This window comes from Symsagittifera roscoffensis, chromosome 8, assembly GCF_963678635.1.
Source record: "Symsagittifera roscoffensis chromosome 8, txSymRosc1.1, whole genome shotgun sequence".
In the NCBI taxonomy this organism is placed as follows: Eukaryota; Metazoa; Xenacoelomorpha; order Acoela; family Convolutidae; genus Symsagittifera; species Symsagittifera roscoffensis.
The window spans coordinates 16,776,160-16,795,067 of record NC_087069.1 but is presented as its reverse complement, the minus strand read 5'-3'; the positions used below and the strand labels follow the sequence as shown (position 1 = coordinate 16,795,067).

The window sequence follows — 18,908 nt, the reverse complement described above, 5'->3', positions numbered from 1 at the left end:
AAGTTTTTGTCAACTATTTGATTACACAAGTGAAGCTTGTGTTATAGTATGAACTATCTTTTTTTCCAACCTAAGTGGCAAATATTGTTGCGACGCAAATAAAAGTATATTAAAACCGACTATTATCGTTCCAACTATTATTGTAACGGAATATTTGTGCTCGGGGTGTTTTTTTTGACAAATTTCGAATTTAACTGCCATTTTTGACGGGATTTTTTAAATATCATTCAAGAAGTTGTGTATCTTGAGCTTAAATTTGGAAAAATGTTTCACCTTTGATAATTTTTCGCAACGTTATGGATGTTTAAAAATTGCCATTTTGGCCAATTTGGGACAATTAACGCGCGATATAGTTCGCGCTATTGACGCGTAAGCGGAGATTTAATCAGTCATAGAAGTTGGTTGAAGGAAGCTTATTTGCCATAATTGATTTGTTACTAGGAGCGAAATTTCTCACTTTGTACTTGATATCGCGTGTTGGGGGATGATTCTCACAAAAAAAATCAAATTAAAAAAAATTAATTTTATTTTTTTCTAAATTTAGTTTTTTCTAATTATTTCTGCTCCATAGACTGCTCTATAAATTAGGGCATGTTGGTTGGAAAAAATTTTTTTTTTCAAAATGTTTTGTGTTGCTAATGCGTCATAATAAGTTGTTTTTGAGAGAGTCAGACCGTGCATCAGGTGTACAGTGACTAGAGTGGATGCCGAGACGGGTCAATATAGAAGAAACGAGGAAGAACTCAGACTCCTCGGGTATATACTCAGATCAGTTGATGCACTTACTGGTGTAAACGTTGGTTGCCAACTTCCAATTACGATTTATGATAAATTGTGATATGTTTTGTTTAACATAAATTGTGTTGAGCCATTCGTGTTAAAGAAAGCTGTAGAAGCTTGCTTTTCGATTGCGTCTTTTAATCGAAAAACATGAATACATGCCAGTTTTATTGAAATTTAGACGCACTGAATAAATCGTTATACCCTACGTAAGTTGAACTTTCCTTTTATAATTCACAGTTTGAATTCGGGAAGTGAAAAATACAGTTTTCTTATTTTTTTTTGTTAATGAATACTTAATTTAAGCTTTAGTGTTCTTTTTGTTCTTAACAATTTTTCCCCAATTTTTTTTTTCATTTAATTGCCGCCGCGGAGTTTCTTTTGCCAAATTTTCAATTATATTGGCTTAAATAAAGAACTTTTGTTAGTCAGCATAAAGTTTGGATAATTGATGAATCTAGCTTGCTTTATAACGGAATCATGTAGGATTTGCGCTAGGGTTTTCGTAAATTTTTTTGTATATGTGATGTTTTTTCTTGGCCAATCAATTGATTTTGTTATTCTGCATTGCACTCGTAATTGAACAGCCAAATTTCTGTTTCTGAGCTTTTTTGGAAGGTATTTTTGGATTTTTTCAAGAAAATGCTATTTGTTTACCCTCAATAATTTAGTTCTTCAGTTTGAAATTTGAGCTCTTCCTTGGATTGAAACCAATTGCTAAAGAGAAGGTAAAGTACGGTCTTCGATAGCAAAAGTTAAAGTAATGCAAAAAATTAAAATTGTTTCTGCCACAAATTTATTTTTTATAAAAATGATGGAGAACACTCGATGAATAAAATATTTTCACTAAAACAGTTCACCGATTTGCTTACTGTGACTGTTGAATACGCTTAGTTTCTAGGTTTTCGTCAGATCATTTTATCACGCAACGCTCAAAAACAACACTCTTGTTCCCAATAGAGATTTAAAGGCAGTAAATTAGGAAAGTAAAACAAGAACTTAACTGCACAATAAAAGAACTTTGAAGATAGTCAAACAGAGAGACTTTTGCTGTGCGGCTTACGCTACTGACCGGAAAAATAAACCGACATTTCATAACCGGGTTTGAACCCCTCTCCCCCACCAAAACCGTTTTGTTTTTAATTGTACGTAGAATTCTTTAATTTAGTTCATAAAACAGCCCTCGCCGGGGGCTATTCACATGCGCGAAGGACCGAATGCGCGAAAAAACTTGTGAGCAAATGACCGAAAATAAAATTAGCCGAAAGTCAAATTTTAAAAAGAAGCAATTGCCATTCAATTCAATGAAGCAATATTTTTCTTCTTTCATAACGAAACTCTTGAAATATAAAGTTTGTTCCAATTTGGCGGCGTCAATGACAATTTGGAAATTTTGCAGATTTCTGCCGTTTTTGAAATCAGCCAATATCAATACTCATTACCTAAAAATGTTTACTTTCTTTCCAAATTTTAGATTACTGAAATCTGATTGGCTGATTTTATTTTTGCGCATTCGGTTCTTCGCGTATGAGGGATTCCACTTCTTGGCCGACCTTGATTGACAGGTCAGGTTTTCGTCTGTCAAAACCGTGTTTTGCCTAAGTTTGTTAAACAAAATACATGCGTTATATCGGAACTGTATGAAGTTGTTTGATGAATGAAAAAGTTTGCCATTTTTTAGCCTTTTTGAGCCAAAAAAGGCCGGAATTTTAATGAAAGTGCACGAAATTGAATGAATATGCTGATATTTTTAAATATAGTTTTGGACGACAACTTTTCATCAGCACAACTGATTTGAAAAAAAAAGTTTTGGAAAAAGTTTTTTTCAAGGTTTTTAAAGAATATGGTCGGAACACTCTGTTGTACTAGCCTAGCAACCGGCTATCCTTGTTGGTCTTTGTAAATGTCTTTGTAAATTAACAAGCAAAACACGCTTTTTGTCGCTATGAAACTCCAGTTTCGAAAATAAACTTAACAAAAGATTTCGGTATTTATGCTCTCCAAAAAAATCCCGCTTTGGAAACAGAATTTGCAATTGGGTTAGCAGTAACTTTTTTGTTGGTGATTTGTTTATAGATTTAGTTCCTTAAAAAATGACAATTAACTATTTTCAAAAACACTTTTGCTGCAATTTTCAATTTACAATATTTACAAATTACACAATCAAATCGGATAGAATTGGCCCATTTTTGATGTTTTCTACGTATGGGAAACTTAGATTTGAAAAAAGTTGATTTATTTTGTATAGTCGTTTTCAGTGGAGTTATCTAAATTATTAAAAACTAACACTAATGATGTTTCTGAACTATGAGTAAGTGTTCTTTGTAATTATATACAGATAAAGTTCCAGTTTTTTTTTTCATTTTTTTTCCTCCGAAATTTTGATTGTCCATTTTTCTTTGCATATCCAGTTGGGCAATCTACCAAGCTCGTGGAGCCCTGAAACAATTGAAAACTTAGTTTGTAGTTGAAAATAAGCCATAAGTGAATCGTTTGGAGGAGCTGTGATTATTTATGCTGCATATTTTTTAAACTTTTCGATTCTACTTAAAAGGTTCAAAAAGCTCCGGCTGACATCCGTTGATCATATTTTTTATGCTTGTATGTCACTCACGTCGAAGTTACACTCAAAGTTGGGCAAATCTTGGCAAATTTCGATTGATTTTGTGATAAAATTATGCTCAAACTGCCAACCACCAATCGAACCGATCCTAATTTTTTCCGATGACTACTCAAATCATTTAAGTCTGCGCCCGAAGTGTATAGTTTGTGCAGGGCATATGTAATCAATTCTACGGATATTTTTAACAATCCCCCTATGGTTACTTCTTAAAAATTGCCACTCCTGTAAATAAAAACAGGAAATGACCACTTGAGCTTTCTACTAAGAATACTATTTTTGCTGCATCCTGATTGGGCGAAAATTCGACTTACTAAATCTACTTAACAATACCCTTTTCTTGAAGTGGAATCGTTAATTGATCCAAATCTACAAATATAAGGCCGTTATGAAATTTTAGGATCTACGTAACAATCCCCCCTCCCCTTTTGAGAAAGGGGGACTGTCAAGTAGAATAAAATGGTCGAGTTTTCGACCAATCACAACAAAGCTAAATCAGAATTCGCAATAGAAAGCTCTGAGCTATTTTACTATTTATTCAAGTGGTGGAGATTCTTAACTAGATGTCATAGGGGGGAGATTGTTAATTATGTCCTAATTTTATTGCCTTAGTCTCAAAAAATAACGGTCGAGGTCTGAGTACGTTGTGGCTTAGAAATACGTTGTCGCTTAAACGGCCGAGAAGTAGAACTGTTTGTGAGCCGTAGCAATCTTTTTTTGTTACCGTTCGAACATCCCCGAAGATCAGCTTCGTATAGAAAATGATAGTTGGCAAACAAGTCGAAGAGCCAGCGAACTAAAAATAAAATTCCTACAATCAGTAAAAAGAGAAAATAATAGAATATAATGGATTTTTATTGTCAGTCTCAATGAATTTCCAAAAGAAATGATTATGATCGATTAAAAATCAATTACATTGTTACTATTCTTCGAAACAATAAAAATCGATATAATCGATTATAATCTATTATTTTATGAAAGTTTTTTTCTAAAATTTTTTCAATTATAATACATTATAATGGATTATAATTCGTTATTATTCAGCAAACGTCATCGCTTCTTTTTGTTTCAGTTTTGTTTTGTTTCGTCTGCTTTTCAGTTGGTTACCGAACTAAAAGAAGCTGTAATTTTGTACTTATAGCCACCAGCGGATTTAGGAAAGAGGCGTCGGGTAACCGACGCCCTCACCCCCCCCCCCCCATCCCCCACCCTCAGGTATTTGACCCTCTGCCGACCCAAAAGGTCTCCCCATTTTCCCCTTACCGTTTTGAGGTGCCCCCACTATTTTGAGATATCCATTTTTGGCTTACTGACCCTAAAATTTTTCAACGGCGCCTAATATATAATAATTTTGAGGGGGTTGCTCGCCGGACAAAAGCACTTTTTTGATCAAATGTTTCCAAAAGGTGCCTTAAACCACCTTTTTTGGCTCGTTTTTTTTTCTCAAAAAATTGCCTGCGGCGCATATATTTGATAAAAACGGTCTTTTTAATGCCTTGGGAGAGCTTGCAATCAATCTAGTCAACCTTTATAGGGTTTAGGAGACCCCTCCCCCTCGCGAAAATCCTAGATCCGCCCCTGGTTTACTGATTCTTACTTCTTACTAATTTTTACTGTGTTGTCATGCAGAATATCAAAATTATAATCCATAATGTTTGATTTTTCTGGTGAAATAAAATTTTGATAGAAAAAAGAATATAACTTTTTATAATAAAATTTAATAAATTTTTGGAAAAGATATAATCAAGTATAGTCGAGTATAATTTATTAAAATGTCACCAAAAAGGTCATCATTATAATGGATTATAAATCGACCTAGAAATGGCGCTTATAAGTAATTATAATTTTGCTAAAAGTACTATTATAATTCTAATATAATCGATTATTTTCTTTTTTTACTGAGTGCGGGTTACCATTCCAACAAGCCGAAAATTAATATTATTATGCAACCTAACAACAGATTGCCACTGTTGTTATGCAATTGTTGCGTAATTATTGTAATTTACGGAAGTCTGATGTAAATTCGACAATTTCAAGATATGGAGTTTTGTTAATTTGGTGGTTTGATGGTTATCCGCCGAAAAAGTTAGTACTTGTTCAGTAATAGTAATGTTTCCGTAAAATTGCAGTTTAGTGCCAGACTCTGAACAGCATCCCCTTTAACTCTGATTAAATTATGAAATTAGAGATGAAAATTATATTACTCCAATGATACTGATTCTCTATACAAAAACAGAACTGCATTGATCTTGATTCTGTACTGACACATAGTACAAATCAAAAGTTAACAATAAAACTTAACAATGAGAAAAAAAACTAACTTATCCAACTTGGGTGGAAGATTGTCTGCTGGTTTTGCCTTGAGTGTCTTCACTATCTTGTACACAGCAAACACGCATGCTGCAATTATGCATGCCCCCAATAGAGCGATGATTCCAATTATGGCTCCTCCGATGGTCGGCGTCTGCCCCAGTAATTTTTCCTCAGCTTAAATGACAAAAAAATATATATTTCTTAAAATTAAATTTAAATGGACTCCTGCGAATTTATTGGCTCACAATTAAATTGAAACTAAAAATTTTGCTCAATTTACGTGCAGATTTTATTGGCAAACATCAAAGCTTGCCCTAAAATGTTTTGCTGTAACTTTTTTTAGATCTGGTTTAATTTTAGACAGCAAATTTTTTCACTGCAAAAGTCGCATAATTCCTTGCACGAGATATAGCTGTTTAAATAAGCTGACTATGAATACCTTTACAGACGGGGTTCGAATCCCGCTGTTTTCTTTTTCAATGCTTGTGTTCTTACAAGGCTTACATTCATGCTCTACTGAACTTCAGAGCTTATTTCAATAGATTTGCACATGTGTGTGGCTCCTTTTGCGATCTATTTTTCTGCGAAGTGAAAAATTACGATTAAAACTTGGAGTAAAGTTGTCGAATAACTTAGAATAAAATTTGCTAATTGCTGAAACCCAAACTTATTTTGTATCCACACACTTCCGTGATCTAAACCATTAGTTACTCCATGTTACTAGTTTGATTGTCATGCACAGTTTTGGCAAAACATTGGTTACCTCATTAAATTGATTTTTATGTGACCAAATACGCACAAATCATAAAATATTAGCGAGGTGAAGTTTCAATTTCTGCAAAAAATGATGTTTCGGGATTGATTTTCCATTTTATAGCAAAATTTTACCCTTTCGTTGATTTTTATTTGAAATTTTTAAAAGAATGTTTTTTTTCTTCAAGTTAAAGCACTTATGCTAACTGAAAATTTGAAACCAGACCATCGTGAAAGTTTTGCGCCACTAATACAAGATTTTGAAATTGACAAGGTATACAACTGGTTTGTTTTGGAATTTCTTTAGGAAAACAAGACTAAAAAAACTTTAAATTCCGCTATCAGATGTAAATCCAGAATTTCAGTAAAATTGAGGTAAAATTTAATTTTATCAAGTTTGACTCGAAGACAAACTAAGCATGTAATTGATTAATTATTTGACATACTGAAAATCAAACCATGACAATTTGACAATGTTAAAGAAATTAATACTAAACACTAAGTATTCTGGTGGCCTTTTTATTGAATAACGATAGTTTTTGGTAAAAAAACTAAAAAACGATCCATTTTGACCAGGGGCGGATAAAGGATTTTCTCGAGGGGGGGCGGATTTAAAAAAAAATTCGAAAATTTTGACGACCTTTTTTTTTTAGGTTTAGGTCGACCAAATTAGTTTTTCGAGCTCTGTTTTGCCCCTATTTTGGCAAAATTTTCTGCGCCGCAGAAAAAACAGTCAAAAAAGCCGATTTTGGGCACTTTTTGAAAAATTTTGACAAAAAAATCGTGTTTTTTTTTTGGCGCGCACTCCCCTCAAAGTTAGTATATTTTGGCGCCAAAGGCGCTTTTAGAAAAATTTTAGGATCGGTCGGTCAAAAATGGATTTCTGAAAAAGTATCAAAGGGTGGACCCTTTGGGTCGGCAGGGGTCGAATCCATGAGAAGGAGCGTCCGCCCCCCCCCCCCCCCCCCGAAATCCGCCCCTGTTTTTGACTATCAATATTTAAGTTTTCAAGTGTTGAAATTTAAATCATGTAAAAGCAAAATAAAGACCAAAAATCTTGACGTTAATTCTAAACACTTTTCTGTGCGAATTATTACACTTGCGAGATAAACTGTCTTGAGCGGAACCTAGACTTTTTTCACGTAAACTAAGGTTTTAAAAAATTTTTAACTTATCAATTAGCGATTCTTCAAAACTTCCAGGATCCTTCCCACTTGCCCTTGAGGTACTGCCGTCGCCTTTGAACCCTAAGATCTGGGGTCAAATCTCGGCTTAATGTTCTCATTACAATCTTTTGGACTGTAAGCAGCTTTCATTCTAGTTGCTATTGCAATTCTTGTTCATTGTAGTTTCAGGGGGTGGGACTTAAAACTTGAAAAAAAAAATTATAACACGTTTTTTTCGGCACAACTCATGTCAGCTCAAAAATTGTCTTGTCTGCGTTTTTTCGTCTTCGTAAGGGTTTTCCGTTGCACTTTTAATATTCAATATGTTCGGTATGTTTGCCTAGAATGATTTTCTCTCAAGAAATACGAAATCTTAAGTTTTGGTAGAACTCATTTTTTAAACTATTTTCTTTTTTTTGACGTTTTGTATCTATTATGTTTGTATTGCGTCGCAAGTAGTGCAAAGCTCTTCTTCGCCTCTGCGTGTAATTCTCATTACCTCTATTTGACAGGGATTGCTTTCCAACTGCTTTGCAAACATTTTTGGTAACATTCAAAAGATATAATATAAAAGATTAAACGAAAAAAAAATTAGGTGCAGTTTTCAAAAAAAGTTTAAGCTTTTCATATAGTAATTGCAACACAATTGAAATAAACATTTGAAGGTTGTTTGATTTTTTTCAGTACCAAAACCGAATTCTCGATAAATTTCGAAAAACCGAGCCCATTCTTCATTATAACACATGAATACCATGCAGAAAAGTCTTCCATGCAATATTTAAAGGCTCTTTTTGATTCGCAACGGAACTCGAGGAACCGAACAGTGTTTAAATATCTGCGGGCTGCCATCTATTTGAAAACATTGGAAAACATTGGAAATATTTTGGCTTGAGAACAAGTTTCTATTGCAGATCTGAAGTAAAGCCTCAAGTTTCCAGGGTCGTACTGAAAATAAGTGTCGTTTATCAGACAGGGTTTGCCGGTCATTATAGCTGAGCCGAAGCAGTGTGACAATTTCGTCAAATTTCAAAAAAAACAAGCGAGGGCATTTGAGTTGTTCAGTTTATGATAGGCAATGGCTTTGAAACCCTCATTGACAAAGCATGCAAAAATTGTTTTATTTTTTGTGAGCACTAGGAAATGTTTTCTCAAAAAATTTCATGCTAAGAACATGGATCATGGTTATCTTCAAGCGATCTTTCTTTATTCGCCCAAGAGACGGAAATCAAAGTCATCACGCTATTGTTAACTCAGTAAAAAATAACTATCTTTTTTTCTTCATTTAAAGATACCACTTTTTCATGTTAGATTCAAATCTCAAACTTGTTAGAGGATGTTAACTTGATGCAAACTGTTTTCTTACGTCCAAGTGGGTTGTGTATGTATTCAGTTGGGTTCGAAGGGTATCCTTGATAGTAATTCACCACCTGAAAACATACAATCAGACACATAAAACAGCCAAAATTTAAAAATATGAAGGCGAACTATATTTCAAGAATGATTGTCATCTTAGAGCCTCTGCCGTAATTCAGGCTTAAAACAACTAAACATTTGTGTTAGTGTCGACAAAAAATGCCAGTCATTGTGTTTTTCAGACTAATTTACGACAGGTTGTTTCTGCGGATTGTCCTCCATCTCACTTTACCAGTAATTCAACTTTGTTTTAACAATACTTTCCGGTTGCTGTGCAAGTAATTCAGAAAAAAAACGGTTAGTCACAGTATATTTTTTTTTATGAAAAAGTTTTAAAAATTTATTCTAGCTGTTTTATGAGGTTTTTGGAGGAGTAAAATTCAACTCCAGTTGATTAATCCACTCCTCTGGAGTTGCATTTTACTCCTCCCAAAACCTCATAAAACAGCTAGAATGTATAAGTTTTTTAAACTTTTTCAAAAAATATACTGTGACTAACCGTTTTTTTCTGAATTACTTGCACAGCAACCGGAAAACACTCGTTTCAAAAAAATAGCGCTCGTGTTCGACTTTGTTTTTGATATATAATACCAGTAGTTTTTTTATCCTTACTAACCACAATATTGTTTTGCAGTCCCCCGTCAAGTGAGTCGATCTCAATGGTCTGGTTGGTGGTAGTGTACGTCCTTATCCGATCAACCAGTGGGCCGTCTCTGGTAACAAAAAAGACACCAATCAAAAGAGTTCAGTTCAATTAGTATTGAAAAACGTGCGTCGGAAAATATTTACAAAATTTTTTGATATTACCCCTTCTGACGCGAAAATCTTATACCTGCTCCTGGTAATAGTTTAAAGAAAAAATGTATCTTAAAATCGGCAAAATGTTTCGCTCAATTTCTAAAATGCACAGAAGATGTGAAAAAATGCAGACTCACTCCCGTCAGGGATTTAGGGGATGACGTCTTTCCTTCCCCTCATGGATTCTACCCAAAAATAAACAAGACCACTTTGGCACTATTGACATTCATTTTTTGTTGATCAAACCTAAAATTGTTCTAAAGGAGCTTTCGGCACTAATACACACTAATTTGAGGGGCGGGTTTTTTTTTGCATTTTTATACAAAAAACTCGCTTGTGGCAAAGAAAGTCAGAAAGGGTCTTTATCGTGATTTGTTAGAACCTATGAAATCAATTGGTCGACCTAAAAAAAGTTCGATCGAAACATTTATAGAAATCTACAGCTAAAACATTTTTTATAGAAGTCGACGTCCTCGAGAAAATCCTAGATCCGCCCTTGCTTCAGATGATTATACCTGTTGTGTGGCGTGACTGTGACGTTGAAGTAGGTTGAGCCGCCCTTTTGTGTCCATGCGAGTCTAGTTGTGGTCGAGGTAGTCTCGACAACAGAGAATGTCACCTCTTGGGGATCTACAAGCAACAAAGCAACAACAGTTTGAAAGTGTAATCGAACAGTATGACTCAACAAATTTCAAAAAGGGGGAGGGGGTTCGAAACCAGGAAAGTGTTTATATTCTGATTCAATGGTTTAGTTCATTGGATGTTTTGTAATTTTGTAATTTTTTTAAATTTAAAAATCTTATTTTTATTCAAAATTTTGGCGCCAATAATTAACGAAATTTTGCAGATTTACTTGAAAGCTGTGCATCAAAACGTTTTTGTGATTCATAAGAAAAGTTTCGATTGTTAAAAGCGCGAATACTTATATATGTACAAGGCGGATGGTTTTGACTCCAAAATTTCCGCATTCGCAGTTGGTTTTCATACGCAGCCAGCACAATCGGGCTCATCAAAATTACAAAATCGATTGGCACTCAAATTTCCTGTTTAAGAGCATTAAGTACTGGTTTTTTCATCGCAAAGAATAAGTTTTTTATGAGAATTAATCAGAATTCTAAGATATTACCAAAATGTGCTTCAATTACTTTCAATGACGTTCTTCTTTTTGATCCCGGCACTTTATTACAATACTTTTTCAGCTAGTAGATTCTTTACTTAGTAATAAAAAAGGAAGATTAAAAAGACATAGGGTAAAAACAACGGAACTTTTTCAATTTTCGGACTTAGCTGGTTGCCCGGGCTGACGTCCATACAAAAAAACGCTGGTCATACAATTTCATATTTGGAGGCTATGGAAGAAACGCTTATCATACAGTTTTGATACAAAAAAAACATGTTTTACTGATTTTTAGTACATTTTTGTTGCCTATTCGATCCTTTGGACAATTTCTGGTCATCAAAAAAATGATTTCTTTTAGCTGTTATAGCAGCAGTGATCCTAACACTTTTTCTACCTTAGGAAACGCACGCAGTATAGCGAAGTTTAATGATTAGCGCGTAGCTTGGTATTCACTGAAAAATTCGAGAACTAGAATCTGGACCCTAGGACTCCCCTGGTGGTCCAACTTCCCCAAGTAGAAACTAGGGAAGCTATCTTTATGAACTCATAGGGCGAATACTAGAGATGATTTGAAACGGGTATGCAGAAACCAGGAATCCTAGGACTCTCTTCGGTCTTCTGGACCCCAGTGACATTGGTTCCCTGAAGTGCAAATAGCCCTATCAGAACTTAGTAACAAGCTCCTGGATTTGGACCAACATTTAATTTGTTACAGACCTAGTTGAGTGAAGCATATGTTCAGAACCCAAGACCCCCTGGACCTCTACGCCCGATGTTATCCCTACGCAAATTTTCTTCACCCTGACATCCGGAAGTCGTATCTCGGGTCCCACTCAGCGCAGGGAGCCAAAACTTTGTGATACGATGGGTAATGACAAAGGACATCATGTATTACGGTTTGTGACAAATCCAGCTGTTGGACCGGAAGTTCCTGAAACGCCTTATGTCGGAAAAAGACGCCTGACCGGAAACAGGCAGTTTATGCAAAAAGAATGAGCGAGAGTATGTTGATTTTACGGCGACAAAAGACACAAGATATTAACTCCAAAAAACATCCAATGTGAACTCCTCCCGGTGTTCATAGCCTTTCCACTGGAAAAGTGATAATGGACCTTAGAACTGTGATAACACAGGATATGAAAGGAACTTGGCAGGTAGGACCCCTATTTTGACTCTGAACCTGGATATGGAAGGTTGACCCAATATTGACCCAACACCGGAAAGTGGCATAAATTCCAGTCCGAACCTTTTGAAATTGGAATCGGTCGCTTGACTTATATTTGGGAGGAAGCTTGTCTACTGGGAACAGAAGCTGAGAGGGATCTAGCTTCTATTTTGAAGAAGCTCACTCAAGCTTACAAAAATAAGTCTCAGAAGAAGTTTTCACTAATAGGAGCGCGGCTTGGGAAGTAGGTCTCCTAATTAATTTGAATGGACGGGGTTTTTACTTAGCTCCTCTGAGCTGGTTTTTTGGCACAATTTGACCCCTGATAGGCAAATCACATTGCCCTTATAACTAGAAAGTCGGGAAAGGAATAGAATATAGCTGGGAAATTTAGATACTTGAGTTGAATAAGCGACCCTGAGAAGAGCCTTCTCCTACTCCGGGAGGTCGCATCGTTGAAAGGAAAAAAATTGAGAGATTGGTTGGTTAAACATAACTTAGTTAAGTGCTTTGCACAACTTATTGGAGATACCATGGTGAACTTGGCATTCATAACTAGTGTCGTCAGGCGAAAATTTCGGTTAGGACTTTGCGCAAAGGGTGCATGAGTAAATTTCAGGACTTGTAGGGACGTTCCTAACTATAACAATAACTAAAACTCAAATTGACAAAACAGCGAAAAGGTTACCGGTTGCCTATACGTATGAAAAAAACTGTGCGGTTCGACACTTGTGAGGCTAGAGAACCTCCCAAGTGAGTTTGAATTCATCTAGTTAGTGATTTTTTCTAGAATGAGAGATAGTTGAGCCATCGAGAATAGCAGAAGTGCAGAGAATTAATTAGTGTTAAGAGAAAGTTAAATTGCAATGGAACAACCGTTTTGATGAATCGCAAACCCTTCCCTATAAGTAGAATCTATTTTGGCCACTCGGAGCCTTGAATTTGGATGTAATTTTTTTGAATTTAATTACATTTGGAAAAGCTTACGTTCGTGAGTGCGATCGATACAGCCACAAGAGCAAAGAAAAAAGGGGAATGCAACATAATACGGAACAGTACAATTGCTGCCATCTTAACTCTTTCGGGATTGTGGATAATGATGATTCTTGGTCGCCCCCTTGAATGCCTTACCAGAGGCACCACTTTGCGGTGTCCTTAAGGGAGAGATAGAGCAAACATATAGTAGCAATTGCGTTTTTAGATCAAGTTATCATCCCATCCTCAAATAGTCCAAGTTAAGATCCTTCACCCCAGCGTTCATTTTAATTTAAATCTACCAAGCGCTGCATGTAAAATACTCTTTTTTGATTGGCTGAAATGTCGAAATCAGAACCAAGTTAACATCCTCGGGTCTTGCTAACTTTTCCCTTCCCTTTGGTACCTTATTACAAATCTTCTCCCTATAAAGAAAGAATTGAACAGTTAAGCATGTAAGAATTTTGTACCTTGCTAATAATCCCCATATTGCAATATGGGTGATTGTTAGCAAGATCCACATCCCACCCCCCCCCCCCCCCCCCCCCTAAACGGATTCTTGAGGGGGTCCGCGTTTTTTTTCGGCACTCGCTCCCCCTCAAAATTAATTTTTTTGGCACCAAAGGCGCTTTCCGAAAAATTTTAAAGTTGGCCAGCCAAAAATGGATTTCGTTAAGTGATGGTGTTATTTATCTGAAAAAAACGACATATGCCTAATAGCGCTTAATAGTTTTTACTAATGTCTGTTTCTCATGTTTGTTCATTTATACTTCGGTGACGGATGCCGGACAACAAGCCGACGGGACTAATGTCTGTTTACTAATGTCTGTTCATATATACTTCGGTGACGGATGCCGGACAACAAGCCGACGGGACTTTAAGCTGAATCCTAAATAAGGGGACCTCAAGCCGAACACCTTGTCAAAAAGTCATGAAATATGATTAAATTGAAAACTATAAAACTGTTTTGAAGAAATTCTCAACTTCACGAGCTTTTCTTTTCAAGTTATTTGTTTTTTCTTAAGTTTTGAGCTTCTAATCGATGTTAAAAAATACTATGTTTCGGCTTGAAGTCTCGTCGGCCTATTGCCCCCCCCCCTGAAATTCAAAAAATATCGCGTTTCTTATTCTTGAAAATACTATGTGTTTGCGTATTTCCGCTGGGTGCCCGACTTCAAGCCGAAATGCAAAATCAGGGACTTCAAGCCGAAATTTTCCTCATCAACTCATGAAATTTGATTAATTTTTTTGAAGAATTCCTCAATTTCATGATCCTCTTTTGGTAATTTTTTGGTGTTTTCATGTAATTTAAGTTCCAAATGATGTTAAAGAAAGTTGAAAAATAAAACGCGGTTGAAGATAAATTTCTTGTTTAAAGTTTATGCTTTTCAAAAACTGGTTGATATTTTTTACGGATGCCAATCCTAAGTGATTCATTGTCATAAAAAACGCTTATTATGGAATTATTTTGCCTAATTTTTTTTTGAAAAGCAATGTTTTACAGATGAAAAAATAGTGGTTTCAGGTGCTTGTAAAGTTTAAGTTTCGACCTGAAATTCCTTCGGCTTGAAGTTCCGTCGGCTTTTTGTCCTACAGTACGAGGCCAAACTGTGCATTTTGTGAATTGTAAGCGGAGGCCGCAACAAGGATGCTCAATTTGTTCTTCTTTTGCTCTTTCATTTGCTTTGATCAATCCGACAAAAATTTTCATTTGTTTAAAGACTTGTCTCTGGAATCTAAGAACAAATAGACACAAAATTGTGCGCCTATCCCGTGCACAGTGTGGCCTCGTAATGTAGACTCATTTCTGCTCAGTTCAAAATAGCACACACAAACTCAACGCAAGATTTCATTTTCAAGAGAACCGTTTTGATTTTGATGCCAGATGTTAACATGCAAACAGACAAATCAAATTTACTCAAACAAAACGAAACTGTTATCACTAAACGTATGGTTGAAATCAAATCAAGAAAAGTTAAGGCACAATTGGTCCATATTTAAATCTCTTCTTGAATTGACAAACTGCTAAAGATAAGCCACCTAAGAAGAGTTTCATTCAATAATAACAGCGCAGAACGTGAACACTGAAACACTGATTACGCAAAGGTAAGAGCTATTTTGGATGTGGTTCTGCTTTTTTAAACTATTTAACTACCTCCTCCCCCCTATCCCTCTCCCCAATCTCCATCTCTCTTTCTTGCAAAATGGAGCAGCGATAAGCGTGACTGCTATAGTTTGGGAGCTGTTGCAATAAGCGTGTGTGTGTGCTTTCAAATAGGTGTTCGCGCAGACGAAAAACAATTAAGACTGTTTTCAAATAAATATGAGGTACAATTGTGTATAGAGAAAGAGACCCGGTAAAAACCAAATGTCACATATGGGTCCTAATTGATGCGTACCCGCAAAGCCGCATTCCCGGATAGCCATAGAAACTAAATATCTATTAGCAGTAAAAAAAACTGCAGTAATAAGCAGCAAAGGAAAAAGTGCTGAAAAAACCTTATAAGGGACGATTTTCCCCACAACATTGGGACTATTTTTATTGAACGATCAAAGGGATAATACCTATGGATCAAGTTAACATCCTCCTCCCCCGTTCCCAAATAGACGAAGTTAAGATCCTGAGGTTAAATCCGGGGTGATTTTCTCATAGAGTAATTTCGGATAAAGTACACACCGTCTGTTCGTCACGCTATCTTATTTACAGGCCGAATAGATTCGTGCAAATTCTTAGTCTAATACCGGTACTAATCTTACTCTTATTTTTCCTAGTCTCAAAAGATCTAGTATATACTGGTTTTCTTGCGAGGTTAGAGGAGAGGAAGAGCAACTGCTTTCTAAGTTAAATTTACTCTTCTCTGGCTGAAACTTTATATATTTTCAGCCTTACAAATTGTAGTAAGTGTTATTCATGGATCATGATTGGTTAGTTCTAAATATTTTACTCTGATAGTTATCAGGAATATATTTGTATATACAAAATGCTTGTTTTGAACTGGTTTCAGCCATCCGGGGTTTTGGAATTTTTCAAGTCTTAAGTTTGTTCGAGTAAAGGATGGGTGGAGCAGTCTCTTTTTCTTCTCTGAGTAGTTTCTTTAAATTGATTGGAGAGAGAAGAGAAACAGTTGCTCGTATTGTGAATTAGTTGTCTTCGCGGAGAGAAGAGATTGCGTATATTGTAAATGTTTTGAGAGATTGCGTCAAGGTTGCAGATTGAAATAGTGATGTGTCGATTTCGTTAAGTACGCGCATTCTCAACTATTCATCAATTAGTGAGATACGGTTTGAGTTCTCTGAATTAAGCGACTAGTGACATACATATCTGCACCTTTCAATAATTGCAGATTGAAAAATCGATGTGTCGATTTCGTTAAGTACGTGTGTTCTCAACTATTCATCAAATAGTGAGATAGGGTTTGATTTCTCTGAATTAAGCGCCTAGTGACATATATTTCTGCACCTTTCAACAATTTCAGTTTTAGTTATGATCCTTTGTTAATTGTTTTCGCAAAAGCGTTCATAATAAGTTCGGTTATTTTTAAAGAGTTGATCACACTACTCTTGGTGAAACAGTTACTTTTAACAAGAGTTACTCTTGCTGAAAAATGTATTGGGATTGGAGTCCTGACTTCTATCTGGTAGAGGCTAGCAATGAGATAGTTTCGGGTGTCTATTTGAGAAGAGTCTCTTTTTGTGTATAATTTTTTTATTCTTGTTTATCAGGTGTTCTTCCTTTTTTTTGATTGTGTCCTTTTCTCAAAAATGGAGTGTTTTTGTTTTGTGTTTTCATTGGATTTACTAGTGTTTCTTGTGGTCTTTCTAATTTCTTAAATTCAGGTTCATAAGAATAAATTATCCACTTTTATTCTGCGTTTAATCTGTTTAGGCACTTTCCTGTATATGTGGTTGGTATGGTGGTGTTAGTAACCTGCGTTGGTTGTTTCAGCTTAGCTTTATTTCCTTCTTCCAACCGGCTTAAGGGGAAAGTTTGAAATGTGTGAAAGCGAGGTAAAGTTGTTGTGAGTTACTTTGCCGAACTAGAAATTCATTTACTTTCAAATTACTGTGTTGGCAAGTTACGCTGAATTGTGTGGAAAGAGTGCGTGAAATGTGGGCGAGTCAAACAAGTCATAAATAAAGCACACCCAAAAAAGATAATTTTTTGTAATTCATTACTCACTAAATAATAAACGCTTTGTATAGGGTTTTTACAGCATAATTAAAAAATTCCCTTGCTGCATAAAATTTTTACTCATTCTTTTTTTAAAATTGAAAACAACGAAAGTTTTAACTTTTATTTTGTTTTTGATTGTTTCAGAGAAATTACTCAAGAAATTTATAAGGAAATAGTGAGAGACACGTGTAAAAATGGTGAGTGAAACATAAAAATTGACTAGTGAAAAATATAAAGTCATTTTTACTGTGGGTCCAGTTCCGAACAAAAATCCATTGGGAAAGTTGGTTTTAAAAGTGATTGAGCGCAATTAAAATGTTGCTAGCATTCAAATAACACTTTTAGAACAGAAAAATTGCCAAAGGAGGTCTATTGCGCGGCTGGTGTTAAATTTTTCAGCATTGGCGGAAAAATCATGGTTCGTATTTTCTATTAGCTTATGTAGATTTTGATTAAACGTAGTGTTCTGAATGTTCTCTAAAAAAGGAATTTCAAAAGATTAGATATACTCAAGCGGGATGATAATGGGGCGAGAGTCTTCAAGAATGAAGTTGCTTGTGAGGGCCAAAATTGTATAAATTTGGCGGACAGGATCATAAATTCGAATGGTGCCGTGGAGGTTAGTGGTTTTAATACAATACTTGAAGTTTAGAAAATAGGGGGAGGTATATTTGGAATTGATGTCCATGTAGCGATGGCGAGAGTTTCAGGATGGGGAGCTATGTCAATAAATTGCCTTGAATGAAGCGTTGGCTTGATTTTAAGCATTACTTCATGCGACCAGTTAATATCATGCTCTTCAGTAATGAGACAGTTAAAGTTTAGTTTGAAATGATCAACTTTACTGAAATTTAGTTCATATGCTTTGTTGTTTTGCTGTGCGTAGTTACATTTTTTAATACCATCTAAATCAAGTATGTAATCTGTTTTATAAGAGAATTTCTCGGTTAGTTGTGAATTTACTGCCGGATCTGTGTCATAAGGTGAACTTTCCATGTAGCGGATGACTGTGTGGTCGTACTATGTGAAAGAAAACAGGTTAAATTTGCGTGCAATGAATCGGTTAATACTTGCTAGAGTCCAATGATAGTGAATTGGCTTAGGTGTAGCGCAGTAGTGAGTTGCTGGATAACGATGTCACAAAGTTCGTCATCAAAGGTGTTTCTTCTTAGTGGTATCTTTAAAGGGTTTGTAAAATTATAAAAAGATCTCCAGAAGAGTGTGGGGAGAAGGGGGAATTTGTCTACTGAGGTATTACCCTGGCTCTTGGCTTCGGTGCTGTCATACGTATATTGAGGTAAGAATGGAAGGCTATCGAGTAAAAACAGTGGGTGTTAGTGAGGCGAGATTGGTTGCTTCGAATAAGTCGTGAAGATGATGGGCGGTTTGTAAATATCTGAGTGGATTAGAAGGATACTTTAATTTCATGAGGATGCGTTGTGCGCGAGTGGGAGCGTTGCGAATTGACGATGTGGATGTTTCTGAGGGTGGAGCGGAGTGGGTTAAATCATGGATAGTGAGTTGGCGGTTAGTATTGTGAAGTTGTTGTTGGCTGCGAATAAAATCATTTAGGTCATATTCAAGCTGGTCATCAGTCATGGGGCTGGGTGTATCGGGAACATTAACAAAAA

General features: G+C 35.7%; 1 protein-coding gene across 1 annotated transcript in view; it reads right to left on the bottom strand.

Annotated features, from left to right (window-relative positions):
- Nucleotides 1–2,911: 2,911 nt before the first annotated feature.
- The window catches only part of LOC134853393 (uncharacterized), a 196,480-nt gene continuing 180,483 nt past the window's right edge, over nucleotides 2,912–18,908 (bottom strand). The window contains exons 40-44 of the mRNA XM_063869385.1: nucleotides 10,359–10,473; nucleotides 9,662–9,758; nucleotides 8,996–9,059; nucleotides 5,722–5,887; nucleotides 2,912–3,219 (exon numbers count right to left, since the gene is read on the bottom strand). Of these exons, the coding sequence (XP_063725455.1) occupies nucleotides 3,201–3,219; nucleotides 5,722–5,887; nucleotides 8,996–9,059; nucleotides 9,662–9,758; nucleotides 10,359–10,473 (461 nt within the window). The 3' untranslated portion in view covers nucleotides 2,912–3,200. The remainder of the gene's footprint in view (nucleotides 3,220–5,721; nucleotides 5,888–8,995; nucleotides 9,060–9,661; nucleotides 9,759–10,358; nucleotides 10,474–18,908) is intronic.